General features: G+C 49.4%; 1 protein-coding gene across 3 annotated transcripts in view; it reads right to left on the bottom strand.

The window, feature by feature from the left end:
* The window catches only part of ARFGEF3 (ARFGEF family member 3), a 126,011-nt gene that overhangs the window by 33,094 nt on the left and 73,245 nt on the right, over positions 1–19,672 (bottom strand). For all 3 annotated transcript variants that reach the window (XM_044292392.1, XM_044292394.1, XM_044292393.1), the window contains exons 22-26: positions 14,590–14,769; positions 11,335–11,476; positions 10,707–10,829; positions 9,409–9,512; positions 4,702–4,846 (exon numbers count right to left, since the gene is read on the bottom strand). In XM_044292392.1, coding sequence (XP_044148327.1) covers positions 4,702–4,846; positions 9,409–9,512; positions 10,707–10,829; positions 11,335–11,476; positions 14,590–14,769 — 694 coding nt within the window. The remainder of the gene's footprint in view (positions 1–4,701; positions 4,847–9,408; positions 9,513–10,706; positions 10,830–11,334; positions 11,477–14,589; positions 14,770–19,672) is intronic.

Here is a 19,672-nt window from a genome sequence, read left to right as displayed (position 1 = left end):
TGGTAGCAGATCAGACTGAAGTGCAGAAGGCGCCAAAGACAACGCTCTCGACCCGACGGCTTGTGCGGGGAAGCAATGTCACGGGAGGACGAACGGGTACGCATCAAGGTACCCCGAACACCCCCAGGTGGAAGGGCCAATGAACATGGCTGGTGCAGTCACAACGGGACCACACCAGAGAATGAGTGCCACCCAGCTCGGTGCAGTAGCGAGCCAGCAGAGCCCGTCTACATATATACAAGGTATACAGCGGTGAATACATTGGGCATTCATTTGTTGTGTGTTGGACAACACCTTAGGCTCATACAGGTGGACAGAATGACCTCTTCAGAAAAGAGTGCAAAGCTAGCGACAAGCAGCCTCACCCCAAGAGAAAAAAGTATGTCGCAGGAGGAAGGGAGGCATACGTACTAGCAAACCGCAGGCAGCGAGAAGGCCAACCCACCCACGGGAGGAGAAGGGAAACACGGCCCAAACAACGCACAGAGCGCACAGCCAAGCATCCCACAGTATCCATGGAAGTGCAAAGTGCAACCCGAACGGGAGTAATGCACAAGGCTAGTACAGGGGGCATGCTATGGAACGCAAGCAGTCCGCCCAGAAAAGGGGGAAGAAAGGCACCTGGCAAACTCTGCAGACGGCAAGAGTGCAAAGGCCCGCACCAAAGGACCTAGTGAAGGGGGAAGGGCACGCACAGGATTATCCTGGCATTAAATTATTGTGCAATAATCCAACCAACACCGAATTTTGTGAGAGTGCAACGAGTAGTTCGCCAATGAAGGGGAACGTCCAGTACAGCATATAGAAGGACAGCCGTGAATCTCATGAGCGCGCAAATTACCGCCCACGGAATAAGAAGTGGTCATGCACAAGGCCAGCACCGTTTCCAAAGGGAGTGCAAGCAGCGCACCCATGTTTAGAGGGCCATGCTCCCGGCCAGCAACGTATTCGGTGAGGGTGCAATGAATCGCACACGGCAGCATCGCATCCCAGGAGAGCGCGAGCACCCCGCCACGGACGGGGCCATGCACATGGCCAGCAACGTACTGGCGCAAGAACAAACACCGTCAGTGAAGGTGCATGTATGTCGCCTGAGGAGAGGAGGCATGCCCATGCCGGCAGCAAAGCCAGCGAGAGTGCGGTACACCGCCCAAGGAAGGGGGGGGGGGGGCCATGCCTATGGCTGGCAGCGGATCCGGTGAGAGTGCAAGCACCCCGCCATGGAAGGGGGTCAAGCACGTGGCCAGCAACCTACCGCGAGAGAACAACCCCAGCCAGGAAGAGTATGTATGCCGCCCGAGAGAAGGAGGCATGCTCAAGGCCGGCAGCGAAACCAATGAGAGTGCAGCCTACCGCTTATGGAAGGGAGTCATGCACAAGGCCGGCAGCGAATCCATTGAGAGTGCAGCGTTCCGCTTATGGAAGGGGGACGTGCACATGGCCGGCAGTGAACCCAATGAGTGCAGTGTTCCGCATATGGAAGGGGGACGTGCACACGTTTTATACCCATGGCCGACAGCGAACCCAGTGAGAGTGCAGCGTACCGCCATAGAAGAGGGTTACACACATGGCCGGCAGGAATCCAGTGAGAGTGCCGTGCTCCTCAAGGAGGGGGGTCGTGCACATGGCCAGCACCGTATCCGGTGAGAGTGCAATTCTTCTGCCCCAGAAGGGGGTCATGCACCTGTCCGGCATTAAATCCAGTGAGAGTGATGCACATGGCCAACCTGTAACTGGAGAGGCGACGTTCTGCCTATAGACGGGGCGCTTGCCTTTGGTCAGCGCCGTATCCCGGGAGATGGCAAGGGTCCGCCTAGAAGGGGAACATGTAGCTGGCCAGAACCGCAGCCGAGGAGCGCAACATGCCGCCTACTGCATCAGGCTGCAGCGTCCTGCGCAACCATTCCGTTATTTATTAACTTTATTCCTTTTTTTTTTTTTTTTTTTTTTTTTAAAACACAGCCACTCTGAGGCAAAAAAAGGGGCCACCATACAGGGGCACAATCTCACACAGGCCCACCAGGAAGCCCAGAACATAGAGGGTGTCCTCTAGATGGGAGCCGGCCCCTGGTGGCCGGTACCCAACAGGTTAACAAACCTCCGGCCTAGGGGGCGGCGCTGCGATCCCCTGGGGGCGGGGGACCTCCAGGCGGGAAGAATTCGCGCCGCGAGAAGTTCCCGCCCCCTCCAACCGAGGCTGGAAGTTTGTGGCCTAGTAGGCCGTGAAGCCGGGGCCTAGATTTTCGCGGCGCCCGGCCGACCGGGAGTACCGGCGGTCGGCCGGGACCGGGAGGGAGCCGGCTGACGCATGCACTAACGGCCGCGGGTGCCCACCCCGCGGGCCGGCAGAGACAAAGGGCCGGATTGCGGCCGTGCAGGCTGAAGCCTGGGTCAAAAGTTTGCGGCACCCGGCCGGGAGCCGGCTGACGCATGTACTAACGGCCGCGGGTGCCCACCCCGCGGGCCGGCAGAGACAAAGGGCCGGATTGCGGCCGAGCAGGCCGAAGCCTGGGTCAAAAGTTTGCGGCTCCCGGCCGACCGGAAGCCTCAACAGTCAGCCGGGGCCTGCCGGAGCATCGCGCCCAGTACATGCAGGCCGTGAGGGCCTTGCGTCCGGCAGCTTCTGGAGCGGGCCCCTGGCCCTAGACACCGGTAAGGAGAGCGGGGGGGGGGGGGGACCCTGAAGTCCAGCACTGCACCCCCTGCCCTAACGGACCAGGGCAGTCAGCGCGGGCCCCCTGTACTGAATCTGCGACCGGTAAGGGGGAGGGCCGGCATAACCCCTGTGTCAGAGGCAGCTAGGAGCCGGACTCCGGTCCTAAAGCAGATTCCTCCACAGCAATCCATTGCTCACCCCTGTGCAATGCCCTATGAAGGGGCAGTGTATAGTCGCCCCGCGGTCACCAGTATGGTGGTGGTGTGGGGCTTGGGCAACAGCTGGACATGAGAGACAGCCCTGGAGCCAGAAACATGGCTGTTCCCAACGACACCTCAGGGGCCAGCCTAGGTCCAGCAGGGACCAGTATGGGGGTCCAGCACGCAGGAGACCGGGGAGGGAATGAGGGGAACGTAGGGCTGGAGAAGCCTCTCTCTTACCACAGCCGTCTTCACCCTCGGTCCGTTCCAGCAGGGTCGCCCCTTCAGCTACTGGCACCGTAGTGGCAGGACGCTGGAAGAGGGGCTTGGCGTGCGGGCGACCCTTGCGCTGGCGGGATGCAGGGGAGCTGGGCTGCCCTGGTCCACCTTGCCTTCTGTGGGGGAGGCAGCAGTGCGGATGACCGGCACTGGCGCAGCTCGACCCCGGGAGAAACAGAGAGGTCTAGTGCGTCTCTGTTGTCCCTGATGATCTGAAGAAAAAACAAAAGCAAAAATCAAAACTAAAAACCAAACAGGAGAAAAACAGCCCTGCAGTAGCAGGGAGTGTCTTGCCTCCTTGGACACTAAGCAAAAACTGGCAGTCTCTCTCTCCAGGCTGAGGGTATAGCTGTGGAGGAGGGGCTTAACAGTTCTCACTTAGTGTCACGCCTCCTATGGAGATGAGCTATACCCAAGGTCTTCTGTGTCCCCCAAGGAAATTGGGCGAGAAAAAAACATTCCCTTTAAGCTGGAGCCACCAGGACTTAACGTGTGGACTTCTGGTGGGTCTGCAGATAACTCTGCTAGGACATTTCTAAATGTCATCTCCGAGTTTGCAGCTGCGTGTAGATTGTATAGCTGCAGGAATGTGAACAGTTGTCAGGGACAGTCGGACTCCCCATAGAGAAGGTTTATTACTGTTCCTGCCCTCCTGATCTCTGTATACATTGAGATCAGTGAGAATAGGAAACCGCCATGTTGCTTCTTCCTACCATTCCAGTGATCATATGTTGGGTCTAAGTAGACCCAGATCAGCTCTGCAGTGAGACTGTGGAGGCTGTATTTACCTTGGTACTGGGGCTAATATGTCAGCCCCAGTGAAAGGAGAAATCAGCACTTTAACCAAAAAAGGAAAAATAATGGTCCCAAAGGTCTTTTATGACCTTATAGGGGGCCTCCAATGTATACAATAAAGAAATAATATGTTAAAAGAATGCTACCACTAGCGCACACTGCAGCTTCTAGAAAAGGTTGTAATTGAAAGGGAACACAATTTAAGAAAAAAAAAAAAAAGTATCATATATAAAACCTACTTTTTTACACTTATACTTGACTATCTAAGGCTGTCACAGAGTTGAATGAAGTGGTGGGTACACATGCTTGTCTGCCTCTCCATTTAAACGGAGAGCACAGGGCCATGTTCTTGTAATCAGCAGGGCCCCAGAGACCAGACCCTGCTGACTGGACACTTATGCCAGTTCCTATGGAAAGGAGATAAGATGTCGTAATGGAGCAGCCCCTTCAGTGAAGTCATGAATTGTTTATAATACTACACTTTCTGATTTGCATGTTTGCCTCTAGTCAAACCATGTGGTTTTGATAGTCTGCAGAAACAAACATTAAGACATTTTTGGTCAAGAGTGATTGTAAAGTTTTGGCTTCATTGTTCAGTTTATGTTTTGAGAGAAGTAGCGTACATTTTTTTCAAGGATGGACAATGCCTATGAAGTAATACGATCTCTAAATGGGATGTACTTTGAAAGAGAACTGTAATGTACTATTTAGTAAGTGCATTAAGTCAATTTTTATATTTCATGTATCAGAAAATGTTGCTGATATACCTACCAGTGTCATCATCAAATTCGGATAATACAGCATCAATACCATCTTCACTGCTTGTTGACCTTTCTTGAACTCGGTGGGGAAAGGTGTTCAGGCGCCCGCACAAAAAGATGGGTTTCATTGGCATCTTGTAGATTTTAGCCAGCAGCTGTATATTAAATACACCACAACTATATTACTATGTGGTTCCTTATGTACAGACATACACTGTAAAATATCCATAAGCTTGGATGCCCCAAAAAACGAGATTTTTGTATAACTTACCAGTAAAATCTCTTTCTCGCTCTTTCCTTGGGGGACACAGAAGACCTTGTATAGCTCATCTCCATAGGAGGCGTGACACTAAGTGAAGACTGTTAAGCCCCTCCTCCACAGCTATACCCTCAGCCTGGAGAGAGAGACTGCCAGTTGCGTGTCCAAGCAGTGAGAAAAGGCAAAGTCCAACAAGGAACCAACAAGCCAACAACCCGACGGGTAACAAAAACTCGGAAACCGTACAGAGAAAAAACAATGAATGGGTGGGTGCTGTGTCCCCCAAGGAAAGAGCGAGAAAGAGATTTTACTGGTAAGTTATACAAAAATCTCGTTTTCTCGCCCAGTTTCCTTGGGGGACACAGAAGACCTTGGGACGTTCAAAAGCAGTCCAAAAGGGGGAGGGACCACAGCACCAAGGTGAAGCACCCGAAAGGCATCAATGAACCGCCGCCTGCAAACCCAGGCGGGGCAAGGCAGCATCTGTCAAAGTCAAAGTATGCACCCTGTAGAACTCGGTAAGGCGCGTAAGGTAGACCGGCGGCCGCCTTGCCCAAATGCATGGCCGAAGCCCAATGCCTCCGGCCCGGGAGGCACCAACCGCTCTGGTGAAAAGAACGGCGACACCAAAGACAGAATCCTGCCCTCGGTGCGGTAACCTCAGCGATAGCCAAACTGATCAAGCGGAGGAAAACCACCCTGGAGTCCGTCAACCCTATGCACAGACCTCCTGGAAACCCAAGAGGCCGAACGGCTACAAGAGTCGGAGACCCCCAAGTAAAAACGGCAAGGCCCAAACAGGTGAGGTGTTGAAGCGAAAGGCAAACACCACCTACAGAAGGAAGGAAGGAAGGAAGAAACGGGATGTAGAACAGCCCTGTCCTGGAAAAGACAGAAGGCTCGTAACAAAAAAAGGACCATGCCGGAACCCGTCAGAGACACGACTGATACGGAACACAACCGTACAGGACAGAAGGGGTAGAGAGAACTTCTGTAACGGCTCCAAGGACAAGATTGGAGCGCCGAGAGCGCAGTATATAGTCCCCAGGGCGGTACCGAAGGACAGCACAGAGGAACCAAAGAGCCACTCCGAGGAAGAAGGTCTTGGCAGGCCCAGAGGGCCGAGAACGCTGGAAGAGGAAGAACAGCGCCGACACTTGACACCTCAAGTAAAAGACCGAACCATGGGGAGAGAAATTCAGAGTGGGGAATGCACAGCTTCCCACAGAACCCCAGACAAAAAAACCTAAGTCTTACGACAGATCCTGGACGAACACAGCCAGGAGTGGACAGTAGCGAACCCGCTAGAGTCGCCTGGCAAGCGGGCGAAAACCCAATGTGATCAGGCGCAGACCAGCAACACAGGCAGAAGGGTCGACAAAAACTAGACCCGTCGGCCCTCGAACAACGTTATCCCGTATCCACCCGAGTGGGGGAGCAGAAGGACAGATGGAAAGAACCCCAAGGATCCGCCAGATGCCAGGAGAAGACAGGCTAAAGTCCATGCTGATGTAACCACGTTGTACCGTCCCGGTGCGGGAGATCAAGGACAATCTGGACCGAAAATGTAGTCCCCCCAAGTTATCGAGAAGGTAAGTCTACAGCAGGACCATCGTCTTAGAATGGGCCACGCAATCTGCACCCAGCGAGAGGACAGAACGCGGTAGACCCGGTAAATAGGCACACAGCTAATACAGCCAGTGAAACAAGGGAGACAGTACGAGGCCAAAAGGAACACCGGAACCATCCACATGAACAACCATGCTCTCCCCAGAGGGGAGGACAGCGAAGAACAGCCTCTGAAATCTGGCGGGAAGCCACATTGGAACGATCTGTACCGAGCGGGAGCCAAACAAGGCCGGCGAGACAAGGCAGTCGAGACAGAGGCCGGCATAACACCCTCCAACCGAAAGGAGGAGGAGTGGGCAACAGGGAAGCCATAGGACAGCTCAAAAGCAGAACCCGCTATACTGTGAGACGCCCGGTCCACCGCCTCGCAGAAGGCGAGTACCTTGAAGAACCCAAGGCGGAGGTCCTCCGGACCCGGGTAATCGAGCACCCAAGAGAAGTTGGGTGACCTTCCCGAGAAGAGCAGCCCGAACCTGGTAGCAGATCAGACAGAAGCGTAGAGGCGCCAAGAGGAAGGACTCATACCACACTGCATCCGAAGAGGAGGAAATTGCAGCAGGCAAGGGAACCGCAGTCCTGCCAGAGCAAACGAAGAATTCGAGAGGCGCTGCAGACAACAGCACTCTCAACTATGTGACCACCAGCGCAGGGAAGCAATGCCGCAGAAGGACGAATGGGCATGCATCTAGGACCCACGAACACTCCCTGGAATGTGAATGAGCACCACCCAGCTCGGTGCAGCAGAGAGCAATAGAACCTGTTCGGTCAGGAGGACAGAACGAACTCCTTAGGGAAGAGTGCAAGGCTTGCGGCAAGCATCGCATCCCAAGAAACAAAGGTATGCCGCATGAAGCAGGTGAGGCATACGTACGAGCAGCCCCGTAAGCAGCGAGAAGGCCAACCCACCTAGAAAAAGGGGGGCTCGCCCCAAAGCGCCACAGCATGTACGGAATTGCAAAGTGCAACCTGAAAGGGAGTTATGCACAAACCTAGTATAGCATGCGATGGAACGCAACCAGTTCACCCCGAAAGGGGGGAATTGTACCTGGCCAACAGCAGTCGGCAAGAGTGCAAAGGCCCGTCCCAAAAGGAAGTGATGCAGAGGGCCGTACCCACTTCAGAAAAGCAGGACATACCCTATAAACCAGCAGGAATGCAGGAGGTCCACCTAGCGAAAGGGGAACATGCACAGGGTATCCTAGCATTAAGTGAGTGTGCCACAATACACCCAACACTGAACTCAGCGAGAGTGCAACTACTCTGCCAACGAAGGGGGACATGTACAAGTCCAGCACAGCCATATAAGGACAGCCGTAAATCTCATGAGCGTGCCAAATTCTGCCCTTGAAATGAGAGGTGGTCACGCACAAGGCCAGCACCGTATCCAATGGAAGTGCAAGCGTTCCACCCCTGTTAGAGGGCCATTCTCATGGCCAGCAATGTATCCGGTGAGAGTGTAGCATGCCGCCCAGAAAAAAGGGGGGTAAAGCACATGGCCAGCATCTCATCCAGGGAGAGTGCGAGCACACCGCCATGCATGGGAGTCATACACATGGCCAGCAACGTACTGGCGAGAGACAAACAGTCACTAAGAATGCGTGCATGTCGCCTGAGGAAGGAAGGCAAGCCCCTGGCTGGCAGCGAATCCAGCAAGAGTGCGTACACCGCCCACGGAAGAGGGGTCATGCATATGGCCGACAGCGGATCCAGCGAGAGTGCAAGCACCCTGCCATGTATGGGGCACATGCACATGGCCAGCGACGTACCTGCGAGGAAACAACCACAGACAGAGGGATGTATGTAAGCTGTCTGAGGGAAGGAGGCATACCCAAGGCCGGCAGGGAATCCAATGAGAGTGCAGCATACCGCCTAAGAAATGGCCGGCAGCGAAACCAGTGAGAGTGCAGCATAATAACATAGTACATAAGTACATCATAGCACATCAGTGAGAGTGCAGCATTCCGCCTATGGAAGGGGGCCGTGCACATAGCCAGTACCGTATCCGGTGAGAGTGCAGTATTCCGCCTAAAAAGGGGGGGTCATGCACATGATCGGCAACAGATCCAGTGAGAGTGCTGCGTTCCGCCCAGGAAGGGGGTCACGCACATGGCTGGCTCACGCACATGGCCGGCAGCGAATCCAGTGAGTGCTGCGTTCCACAGAAGCCACTCTCTTACCACAGCCGTCTTCACCCTCGGTCCATTCCAGCAGGGTCGCCCCTTCAGCTACTGGCACCGTAGTGGCAGGACGCTGGAAGAGGGACTTGGCGTGCGGGCGACCCTTGCGCTGGCGGGATGTAGGGGAGCTAGGCTGCCCTGATCCACCTTGCCTTCTGTGGGGGAGGCAGCAGTGCGGAGACCGGCACTGGCGCAGCTCAACCCCGGGAGAAACAGAGAGGTCTAGTGCGTCTCTGTTGTCCCTGATGTTCTGGAACAAAAAGAAAAGAAAAAAAGTAAAAATCAAAAATTTAAACAAGGAGAAAAGAGCCCTGCAGAGCAGGGAGTGTCTTGCCTCCTTGGACACTAAGCAAAAACTGGCAGTCTCTCTCTCCAGGCTGAGGGTATAGCTGTGGAGGAGGGGCTTAACAGTCTTCACTTAGTGTCACGCCTCCTAGGGAGATGAGCTATACAAGGTCTTCTGTGTCCCCCAAGGAAACTGGGCGAGAAATTTTCTTTTTTGACATGCGTTTCACAGGGTTATGTCTGAATACCTTTTGGTAGAGTTTACATTTCACTAAAGAGTCCAGAAATTATGAATTAACTGTAAACCATTTGTAGTTATGTGTGTGTGATCTCCAGAGTAGAAATCTTGAAGAAAATGCTGCTTTACCTGAGAACATCTTCTTAAATAATCCAAAGCTGGTAGGCAAAGATCTGTGGATGATGACGCAGATGACGGTACACAGTCTCCAATTTCTTTGCAATCATTCTCACCTAAAAATATTAAATTCTAACATTATTTTGAGCTCTACAGAACACAAACATCATGAACAAAGTAGCATACCAGTGAGTATTTCAAAGTCCGGCTGTTACAAGGCTTGCTTATGAATATAATATGCTGTATATAACTGTACATATAACTACAAAATATTCATCTTGTACTGGCCACTGCTGAGTTGTACTCAGTGCTTACAAGCTGATCAGCTGTATGTGGGGGGACTGGTGTAGTCTGATTAACAGGTCTCTATTTGGGGTAGGACTATCGCATACAGTGGTGGCATATCACTAGGATACACCACCAATGTTAGATAGGTGCAAATCCCACACTAATCTCTACAATGAGGGCCCCAAAACAAAGGGGAGTGCACTGCGCATGCGTGGCATGCTCTCCATTCATTTCTTTGGGAGTTCCAAATAGAGTCGAGCAAGTGCATTCGGCTATTTCCGGAACTCCCATAGAAGTAAATGGAGAGAGCATTGCGCAATTATGCCCACTTGTCCATTCACATCTATGGGAGTTCTGGAAGTAGCCAAGACGGCACTCTACTACTTTTGTCAAGCCCAAATAAGTGAAAGGAGAGTGCATGGTGCACTTTGGGGGCCCAGAGGTGAGACCAGCACCTATTTGACATTGGTGGCATATACTAGCAATATATCACCAATATGTTAGATGGTACAGCCCCTTTAAATGGCCTTGAAAAGAATATGGTGGGCACTCGCTCTGTATACCATACTAGAGTGAAAATTACTTACGGTACATCACAGTATCTACAGGCCCCTGAATTATTTTTTTGTCCTGTACGAATATTCATTCCTGGCTTAGAGAAGTTTTACAGTTCTAATAACATTGGGATTGAGCGGCACCTCAAATATGGAGGGCCGAAGGGTCTATCTGGCACCAGGGAGTAGGGGTGATAGCTAGTGGGGTAATACTGTGCACAGCTCAGTAGTTCTATGTACAGTACCTTTGTGATTACCATTTTTTCTTTTGTCTCTTGAATATGATGCTTCACAGAATTCGGCATTGTAAAACATTATTAGGACTGAATGGGGTTTCATACACACATGATCATTATATCATTTTAGGTGGAGGCACAAAGGAACAATCTGATAGAATCCCTACTGTCCATCTCAGGCAACAATTAATACATATAATTACCATATATTTGAAAGTGGAATGAACTGTACCTAATCCTTTCACAAATTTCATAAGGCACATAACGTAATCCATGGCTGCATTGGCGAAGACTTGAATGTTGTCTGTGTTCAGGAAAGCTTCAAACACGTCGAACACTGGGGCCTGGCGTTTACCTATCAGACATAAAACAGTAAAACAAAAGTTGCAAACGGATATCATTTGTTTACGGATCCAGATCCGTCTGACAAATGCATTGAAATACCGGATCCGTCTCTCCAGTGCCATCCGCAAAAACAGATCCGGTATTCATTTTTTTTACCTTTTTAAAAGGTATGCGCAGACCGGAAGACCGCATTTATCAGTGCGGCAATTTCAATGGAAATTAATGCCAGATCCAGCATTCCGGCAATTGTTCCGGAATTTTGGCTGGAAAAAAATACTGCAGCATGCTGCAGTATTTTCTCTGGCCAAATACCGTAAAAGGGGAGGAATGGAAGACATCCTTATGCATACTGAACAGATTGCTTTCCATTCAGAATGCATTAGGGCCAAACTGATGTGTTTTTTTCCAGTATTGGGCCCCTATGACGGAACTCAAACTGGAAAACTTTAACGCTAGTGTGAAAGTACCCTGAGTAATTACTTCCTGACCAATGTTTTAGTTAGCTCTTAACGTACCCATTGAGTACTCTCCTACAAGATACTCTTTAACATCAGACTTGCTGCTGTGTACTGTTTTCAGGGCACTAAACAAGGGTCTCCATCCTGACTGGATCCGAGGAGAGCACACTTCCACCAGCTCACCAATGGATGTGACTACCTGAAAGTTGCACAAACAAATACACTAGTTAGACATGTTTGGATCCTTCTCCTGCAAATTTGCACTAAACATAATATGTTGTCATTTAACACTATATTGGGCACTAACCTTTCAACAAGCTTTGCATAAATCAACAGTGCAGGTGAACATAAGAAACTTTGTATAACATGTCATCACAGAAAAATGCCTCTTTCTCCCCCCATCCCTCCTGAACAAACATCCTCTGCTAAGTCCATGTTGAGAGTTCTTCAACTCTCTGAAGGATCAGATTAGATGCTGCCCATAGAAGACTATGGAGAGGGGCCAGGGGTGTGAGTTTCTAGAGATATCAATAGGCATTTTTCTCTGATGAGATGCTGTATATTACAAAGTTTCTTAGATCTGCCCGTACTATTGATTTATGCAAAATTTGTTGAAAAGTTAGTGACCATTTAATATCTAGAAAGTAAAACGGGCAATACGTTCCAAGAATGGAAACGCGGATATTTAAAACCTAAAAAATATACTGAATTATAGAATATGTTATTTTAAAACCCCCACCTTCTGGTAAAACTAAACCAATATAAGGGTCTAAAAATAATATTGGTACAAATTACTGTATCTGTACTTTAGAGAATTTTCACATTTCACATGTGATTGAAAATCAGTTCAATTCATTGGAATGGAGTTGTTAGGCAGCAAGCAAATGGATTCTGCATGCCCCATTCAACTGTATTGGACAGCAACAAATTTGTCACATGTGAACATACCTCTACATGGCTGGCATATCCCATAGTGCCTTAGAATGAATGTACAGTATTTACTCATATCAGTACCTGACCTAATATGACATAGAATCTAATCTCCAGATCTATTTGATAGTGAATATTAACTGGATCTTATGAAAACTATGTCTGTTTTATTAATAAATACTGCAAATGACAAGTATTTTATGGAATAAATATAGAATAAAATTAACTGGGCACTCTCAGGATATCTGAACCAATTGAAATTTATTAGCATATATAGCAATAGCACTGAGCAACAGTATATATTGGCGGTAATAGTGGACACTAAATATCAATATATATAAAAACACACAACATGCAGTAATATCATATTAAAAAAAAAAAATGGAAAATAGAGATCTAAAAGTGTAATAAAATTTGAGGAATAAAATTGGAATACTCGATAATAAAATGTTCGTATAAATATTGAGCCGAATATTTGTATGGAAAAGTCAGATACTGGTAGCAATAAACGGTGTCCTCTAATATTGTCCTATTCGATTTGATCACAGGGGTATCCAAAACTACAGTCCCAATACGTGGTCCACTGAACCAACTTTAAGCGGCGTCCCGCTTATCACATCCACCAGCAGCGTCCCACTGGACTAAAAGTCATATGAATAAAGGTGCTGGATAAAATCAAACGGTCTTACGGTCTCCCTTGGTAGTTCAACGAAGGTAATAGTGTGGTCCTCTGAGTCTGTAGACCGATAGTTCGTCAATAGATTTACACACTGGCAATTGTTTGGCACATGTATTCAGGCCTTCCACATGGACTCAGGCCTTACAGGTTGTATTCCAAGTGAGCCATTCGTGTGACAGACGATTCCTTCTTAACGGATATCCAGTCGATTCTCCAGATTCCCAAGTGGTCCAAGTTTCTGGGGTCCTGTCTAGGCTAGACGCGTTTCAGGGTATCACATTACCCCTTCCTCAGTAGCTATCAGTCCCCCAAAGACTTCTTTGGGGGACTGATAGCTACTGAGGAAGGGGTAATGTGATACCCCGAAACACGTCTAGCCTAGACTTCTTTGGGGGACTGATAGCTACTGAGGAAGGGGTAATGTGATACCCCGAAACGCATCTAGCCTAGACAGGACCCCAGAAACTTGGACCACTTGGGAATCTGGAGAATCGACTGGATATCCGTTAAGAAGGAATCGTCTGTCACACGAATGGCTCACTTGGAATACAACCTGTAAGGCCTGAGTCCATGTGGAAGGCCTGAATACATGTGCCAAACAATTGCCAGTGTGTAAATCTATTGACGAACTATCGGTCTACAGACTCAGAGGACCACACTATTACCTTTGTTGAACTATCAAGGGAGACGATAAGACCGTTTGATTTTATCCAGCACCTTTATTCATATGACTTTTAGTCCAGTGGGACGCTGCTGGTGGATGTGATAAGCGGGACGCCGCTTAAAGTTGGTTCAGTGGACCACGTATTGGGACTGTAGTTTTGGATACCCCTGTGATCAAATTGAATAGGACAATATTAGAGGACACCGCTTATTGCTACCAGTATCTGACTTTTCCATACAAATATTCTGCTCAATATTTATACGAACATTTTATTATCGAGTATTCCAATTTTATTCCTCGAATTTTATTACACTTTTAGATCTCTATTTTCCAGTTGTTTTATATGATATTACTGCATGTTGTGTGTTTTTATATATATTGATATTTAATGTCTACTATTACCGCCAATATATACTGTTGCTCAGTGCTATTGCTATATATGCTAATAAATTTCAATTGGTTCAGATATCCTGAGAGTGCACAGTTAATTTTATTCTATATTTATTGTTTCTGGGAGTGGACAGGGCGAGTCCACCCGACTGAGTGCAATTCTTGTGCGTTACATTTACCTTTCATTTTATGGAATAATACGTTTAGCGAGCGTCTAGAGCAGTGGTGGCGAACCTATGGCAAGGGTGCCAGAGGCAGCACTCAGAGCCCTCACTGTGGGCACCCACATTCTGGAAAAAGTCTATGGTGTACCAATATGCCTTAGACTTTTCCTGCCACTCATCAGTGCAGGACATGCTATGAACAGCACAGGCAGCGCACTGAATGTAGGCAGGATATTATAGCTAAATGATAAAGTACATAGAAGATATACCGTATTGGACTGTAGTGTTCAGGTTAGATTGCAGTGTTGGCACTTCGCGATAAATATTGGGGTTTTGGGTTGCTGTTTGGGCACTTGGTCTCTAAACCGTTCGCCATCACTAGTCTAGAGGAGGGGACTAGGTCTCCGGATCAAACAACGTAGATCCAGCCTTGGGGCAATTAATCAACAACCACATTTTAATCGTTCTTTATACTTTTAACTCACCTGGTCCTGGACATCTTCATCACATAACTCTAGCTGCATGATTCGCTCAAAAGGACGGAAGAGGGCTTCATTAAAATGGAAGTGTGGTAGCTCAATCCAGTCAGTCAGGACTTCGGTCATAATGTCATGTATGAAGGAGACAGCTTTCTTAGAAACACGTCTTTCTTTGTGGCAGGCTGCCTAAAATATAACAGGGAAGTGATTAGCATTGCATCCACGGGTACACAACGTAAAAAATGAAAAAATATTCAGATATGTCAAAGATCCATCTGAGAAAGACTTTGAAATCAGACCACCACTGGATTTCCAGAAAGAAAGGGGCTCTATTGGGAGCTTAAATCCCTGATATTGCTCATTCTATGCAAAGCGCCATTCAATTAAATGGCAATGTGGTTAAATGTCAGATTTTCAATAACAGAAATTTAAGCCATGTGAAAGGGTTTGGAAAATGATAGTAGCAGCCACAAGGTCCACATAACCGTACCATCTGCCATCATTTCCAGATTACATCTCACACATGATCTTCGTATATCACCAAAACTTCTTTTCTCCTCTGCACTTGTTTGTCTCTCACATTCTTGCATCCAGCACTTGACTGTCACATCTCCCCTTCTCTGTAATTCACTGTCTCTCCTAGTCATCAGGCCAGCTTACAACCTACTATAACCCTCTCTCCACTGCTGGCTATACTTGATTATGTGTACCTTTTGTACTGCCTCACCTTACATCTCCATTTTTTGGATCTTTACAAACTTTTGCCCAGCTTTATATTTTTGTCTGACTTATTTGCACTAAAATGTAGGCACATATTAAATGTGTTATCCGAAACTATAAACCGCCCCCCCCTCCCCCCATATCCCGGGCCCCTCACAAGGAATAAACTTACCCCGGCCCTTGCGCCGCTCCTGGTCGGGGGGGGGGGGGAAAGCACCCAATGGCAGTGAGAGACGGGAACGAGCGTTACCCGCGATGCTAGGGAGGCTCGTCCCCGTCTGCCATTGGCTGCTCCCCCATTTACTGGTCCATTTTTTTTTTAAATGGGTTGTACAAGATTTTACTGTTGATGCCCTATTGTCCAATGCCAGAGCTTTGAAGTTCCAGTGCTGAAGCCACCCCAAAACAGCTAATCAGTGGGGAGGGGGGATGTCAGAGCCCCACTGATCAGATACTGATGGCCTATCCTGTGGACAGGCCATCAAAAGTAAAATCCTAGACAGCCCCTTTAATCGCCTCCAAAGTATATTAACACCTTAAGGGGGTTGTCTCACTTCAGCAAGTGGCATTTATCATGTAGAGAAAGTTAAAGGGAACCTGTCACCGGGATTTTGGGTATAGAGCTGAGGATATGGGTTGCTGGATGGCCGCTAGCACATCTGCAATACCCAGTCCCCATAGCTCTGTGTGCTTTTATTGTGTAAAAAAAACTATTTGATACATATCTAAATTAACATAAGAGAGTCATATCTTACTTGTGTGACCAGAGAGGAGTCATATTTTCAAGCTCTGACTCATCTCAGGTTAATTTGCATATGTATCAAATCGTTTTTTTTACACAATAAAAGCACACAGAGCTATGGGGGATGGGTATTGCGGATGTGCTAGTGGCCATCTAGCAACCCATGTCCTCGGCTCTATACCCCAAATTCCGGTGACAGGTTCCCTTTAATACAAGGCACTTACTAATGTATTGTGATTGTCCATATTGCTTCCTTTGCTGGCTTGATTTTTTTTTTTCCCCATCACATTAAACACTGCTCGTTTCCATGGTTACGACCACCCTGAAATCCATCAGCAGTGGTCGTGCGTGTACACTATAGGAAAAAGTGTCACCCTCTCTGGTGGTCGAGACCATGGCAGTGCACATAGGCTGATGCGTTTTCCTATAGTGTACAAGCAGGACCACCACTGATGGATTGCAAGGTGGTCATAACCATGGAAACGAGCAGTGTATAATGTGATGGAAAAATGAATTCAGCCAGGAAAGGAAGCAATATGGAGAATCACAATACATTAGTAAGTGGCTTGTATTAACTTTCACTACATAATAAATGCTACTTGCTGAGGGGAGAGAACCCCTTTAAAGGACCTTGCCATTTTTCACCTTAAGGACCAGGGCCATTTTTTGGAAACTTGACGTGTCACTTTATGTGGTAATAACTTTGGAATGCTTTTACTTATCCAAGCGATTCGGAGAATGTTTTGTACTTCATGATAGTCACCTTATCTTATGTAGGGTCCCATTTTTTGCGGGATGAGATGCCGGTTTGATTGGTAATATTTTTGGGTACATATGACTTTTTGATCGCTTGGTATTACACTTTTTGTGATGAAAGGTGAAAAAAAAATTGCTTTTTTTAGCACAGTTTTTATTTTTTTACAGTGTTGACCAGACTGGGTGGATCATGTAATATTTTTAGAGAGCATGTTGTTACGCATGCAGCGATACCTAATATGTCTGTTCTTATTTTTTTCTATTTTTTACTATTTTATAGGTCTCTTTTTATGGGAAAAATGGATTTTTTGTACTCACCGTAAAATCCTTTTCTCGTAGTAGGCATTGGGGGACACAGCACCATGGGGACACAGCACCATGGGTATATGCCCAGCTGCCACTAGGAGGCTGACACTAGAAACAAAAAAGTGTTGGCTCCACCCAGGTGGGCTATACCCCTCTGCTAGAGCCAGAACAACTCAGTCAGTACCAAAAGCAGTAGGAACGCCACACCTGAACCAAAAAGAAACGGAGTGCCAACAAGTCTTGAACTGGGGAACCCGACAACCACAAGCAAACGCCGGAACCACGAACAAGAACAAATGCTCCAAGGAAAGGGAGGGATCTGTGTCCCCCAATGCCTACTACGAGAAAAGGATTTTACGGTGAGTACAAAAAATCCATTTTTCTCGTGCGTGGCATTGGGGGACACAGCACCATGGGACGTCCCAAAGCAGTCCCTGAGGGAGGGAAGAAGATCGCCAGACGGCAACCTAAAGCACCGCTGCCTGCAGAACCTTACGCCCCAGGCTGGCATCAGCAGAAGCCAGGGAATGAATGTGGTAGAATTTAGCAAAAGTGTGAACTGACGCCCAGGTGGCGGCCCGGCAAAGCTGGGCAGCCGAAGCCTGATGACGCACCGCCCAGGAAGCTCCGACTGCCCTAGTCGAATGAGCGGTCAACCTGGAAGGGGGAGCGCGACCCTTCGCGGCGTAGGCCTCCTTGACAGCCGACCGAACCCAGCGAGAGATGGTGGCCTTGGAGGCAGGCAGACCTTTACGAGGACCCGCCGGAACCAGGAAAAGAGAATCCGAACGACGGAAGGGGTCCGTGAGGCGAAGGTACCAGCGGAGAGCCCGAACAACATCCAGGCAATGGAGAGACTTCTCCCGAGGGTGAGAAGGATTAGGGCAGAAGGAAGGAAGGATAATCTCCTCATTGATGTGAAACGGGGTGACAACCTTAGGGAGAAAAGAAGGAACGGGACGCAAAACGACCTTGTCCCGATGGAACACCAGAAAAGGCGACCGGCAGGAAAGCGCCGCCAGTTCGGAAACCCGACGGATAGAGGTGATAGCCACAAGGAAGGCAACCTTAAATGACACAAACGACAGAGAGATGTCTGCCAAGGGCTCAAAAGGAGAGGACTGAAGAGCATCAAGAACAAGATTCAGGTCCCACGGCTCCACCGGAGGACGAAAAGGAGGGGCTCGGCGAGCGACACCCTGCAGAAAAGTCTTAACCTGAGCCCGCGTGGCCACAGAACGTTGAAAAAGGACCGAAAGGGCAGAAATCTGCCCCCTGAGAGAAGCCAGGCGAAGCCCCTTATCAAAACCAGCCTGAAGAAAGGCCAGAATATTAGGGACCGAAAAAAGGAGAGGACGAGAACGTGCGGACTCGCACCAAGCAAAATACGCCCTCCAGGTCCGATAGTAAATACGGGCCGACTGGGGCTTCCGAGCGCGAAGCATCGTCTGAACGACAGAGTCCGAGAGACCACGGGCCTTCAGGATCGCGGTCTCAACAGCCACGCCGTCAAACGAAGCTGCGGTAAATTCGGGTGGAACAGAGGGCCCTGCGAAAGGAGATCGCGACGCAGGGGAAGACGCCATGGAACGTCGGCGAGCAGGAACACGAGATCTGCGTACCACGCCCTGCGGGGCCAATCTGGGGCCACCAGAATCGCCGGCACCCGGGCCGCCTTGAGACGCTTGAGCACTCGAGGCAGAAGAGGGATGGGCGGAAAGAGATACAGAAGGTCGAACTGGGACCAAGGCAGAACCAGGGCATCGACCGCAAGAGCTTGCGGATCCCTGGACCGCGCAACATAGCGCGGAAGTCTGTGATTCAGGCGAGACGCGAAGAGATCCACGTCCGGAACTCCCCACCGGAGACACAGTTGATGAAACACTTCCGGGTGGAGAGACCATTCGCCCGGGTCGACGAGCTGACGACTGAGAAAGTCTGCCGCCCAATTGTCGACCCCGGGAATGTGGACGGCGGAGAGAACGGGAACGTGTTCCTCCGCCCATCGCAGGATCTGAGAGGCCTCTCGCAGGGCCATCACGCTCCTGGTGCCCCCCTGATGATTCAGATAAGCCACGGCGGTGGAGTTGTCCGTTTGAATCCGGATCGGGAGGCCGCGCAGACGGGAAGTCCAGTGCGACAGTGCTAAGAAAATCGCCCTGAGTTCGAGAACGTTGATCTGCAGGGAAGATTCCTGAACAGACCACAGACCCTGAACCGTGAGGGACTCGAACACCGCTCCCCATCCCGAGAGGCTGGCATCGGTCGTGATCACGCGCCAGCTGGGGGGGAGGAAGGACCGGCCCAGGGACACCGTCCGGGGAAGCAACCACCAGGAGAGATCCAGACAAACCTGAGGAGGGAGACGAACGAGGCGCTCGAGACCCTCCGGGGACTTGTCCCACCTGGACAGGATGAACATCTGCAGGTCCCGAGAGTGGAATTGGGAATAAGGAATGGCTTCGAATGAGGCCACCATCCTCCCCAGGACGCGCATACACGTCCTGATGGTCAGAGAGGACGGCCTGCGGAGAAGATGTACCCCCGCATGAAGAGAAGACACCT

The sequence above is a fragment of the Bufo gargarizans genome, chromosome 4 (assembly GCF_014858855.1).
Source record: "Bufo gargarizans isolate SCDJY-AF-19 chromosome 4, ASM1485885v1, whole genome shotgun sequence".
Lineage (NCBI taxonomy): Eukaryota > Metazoa > Chordata > Amphibia > Anura > Bufonidae > Bufo > Bufo gargarizans.
This window is presented reverse-complemented; position numbering and strand designations above follow the sequence as displayed.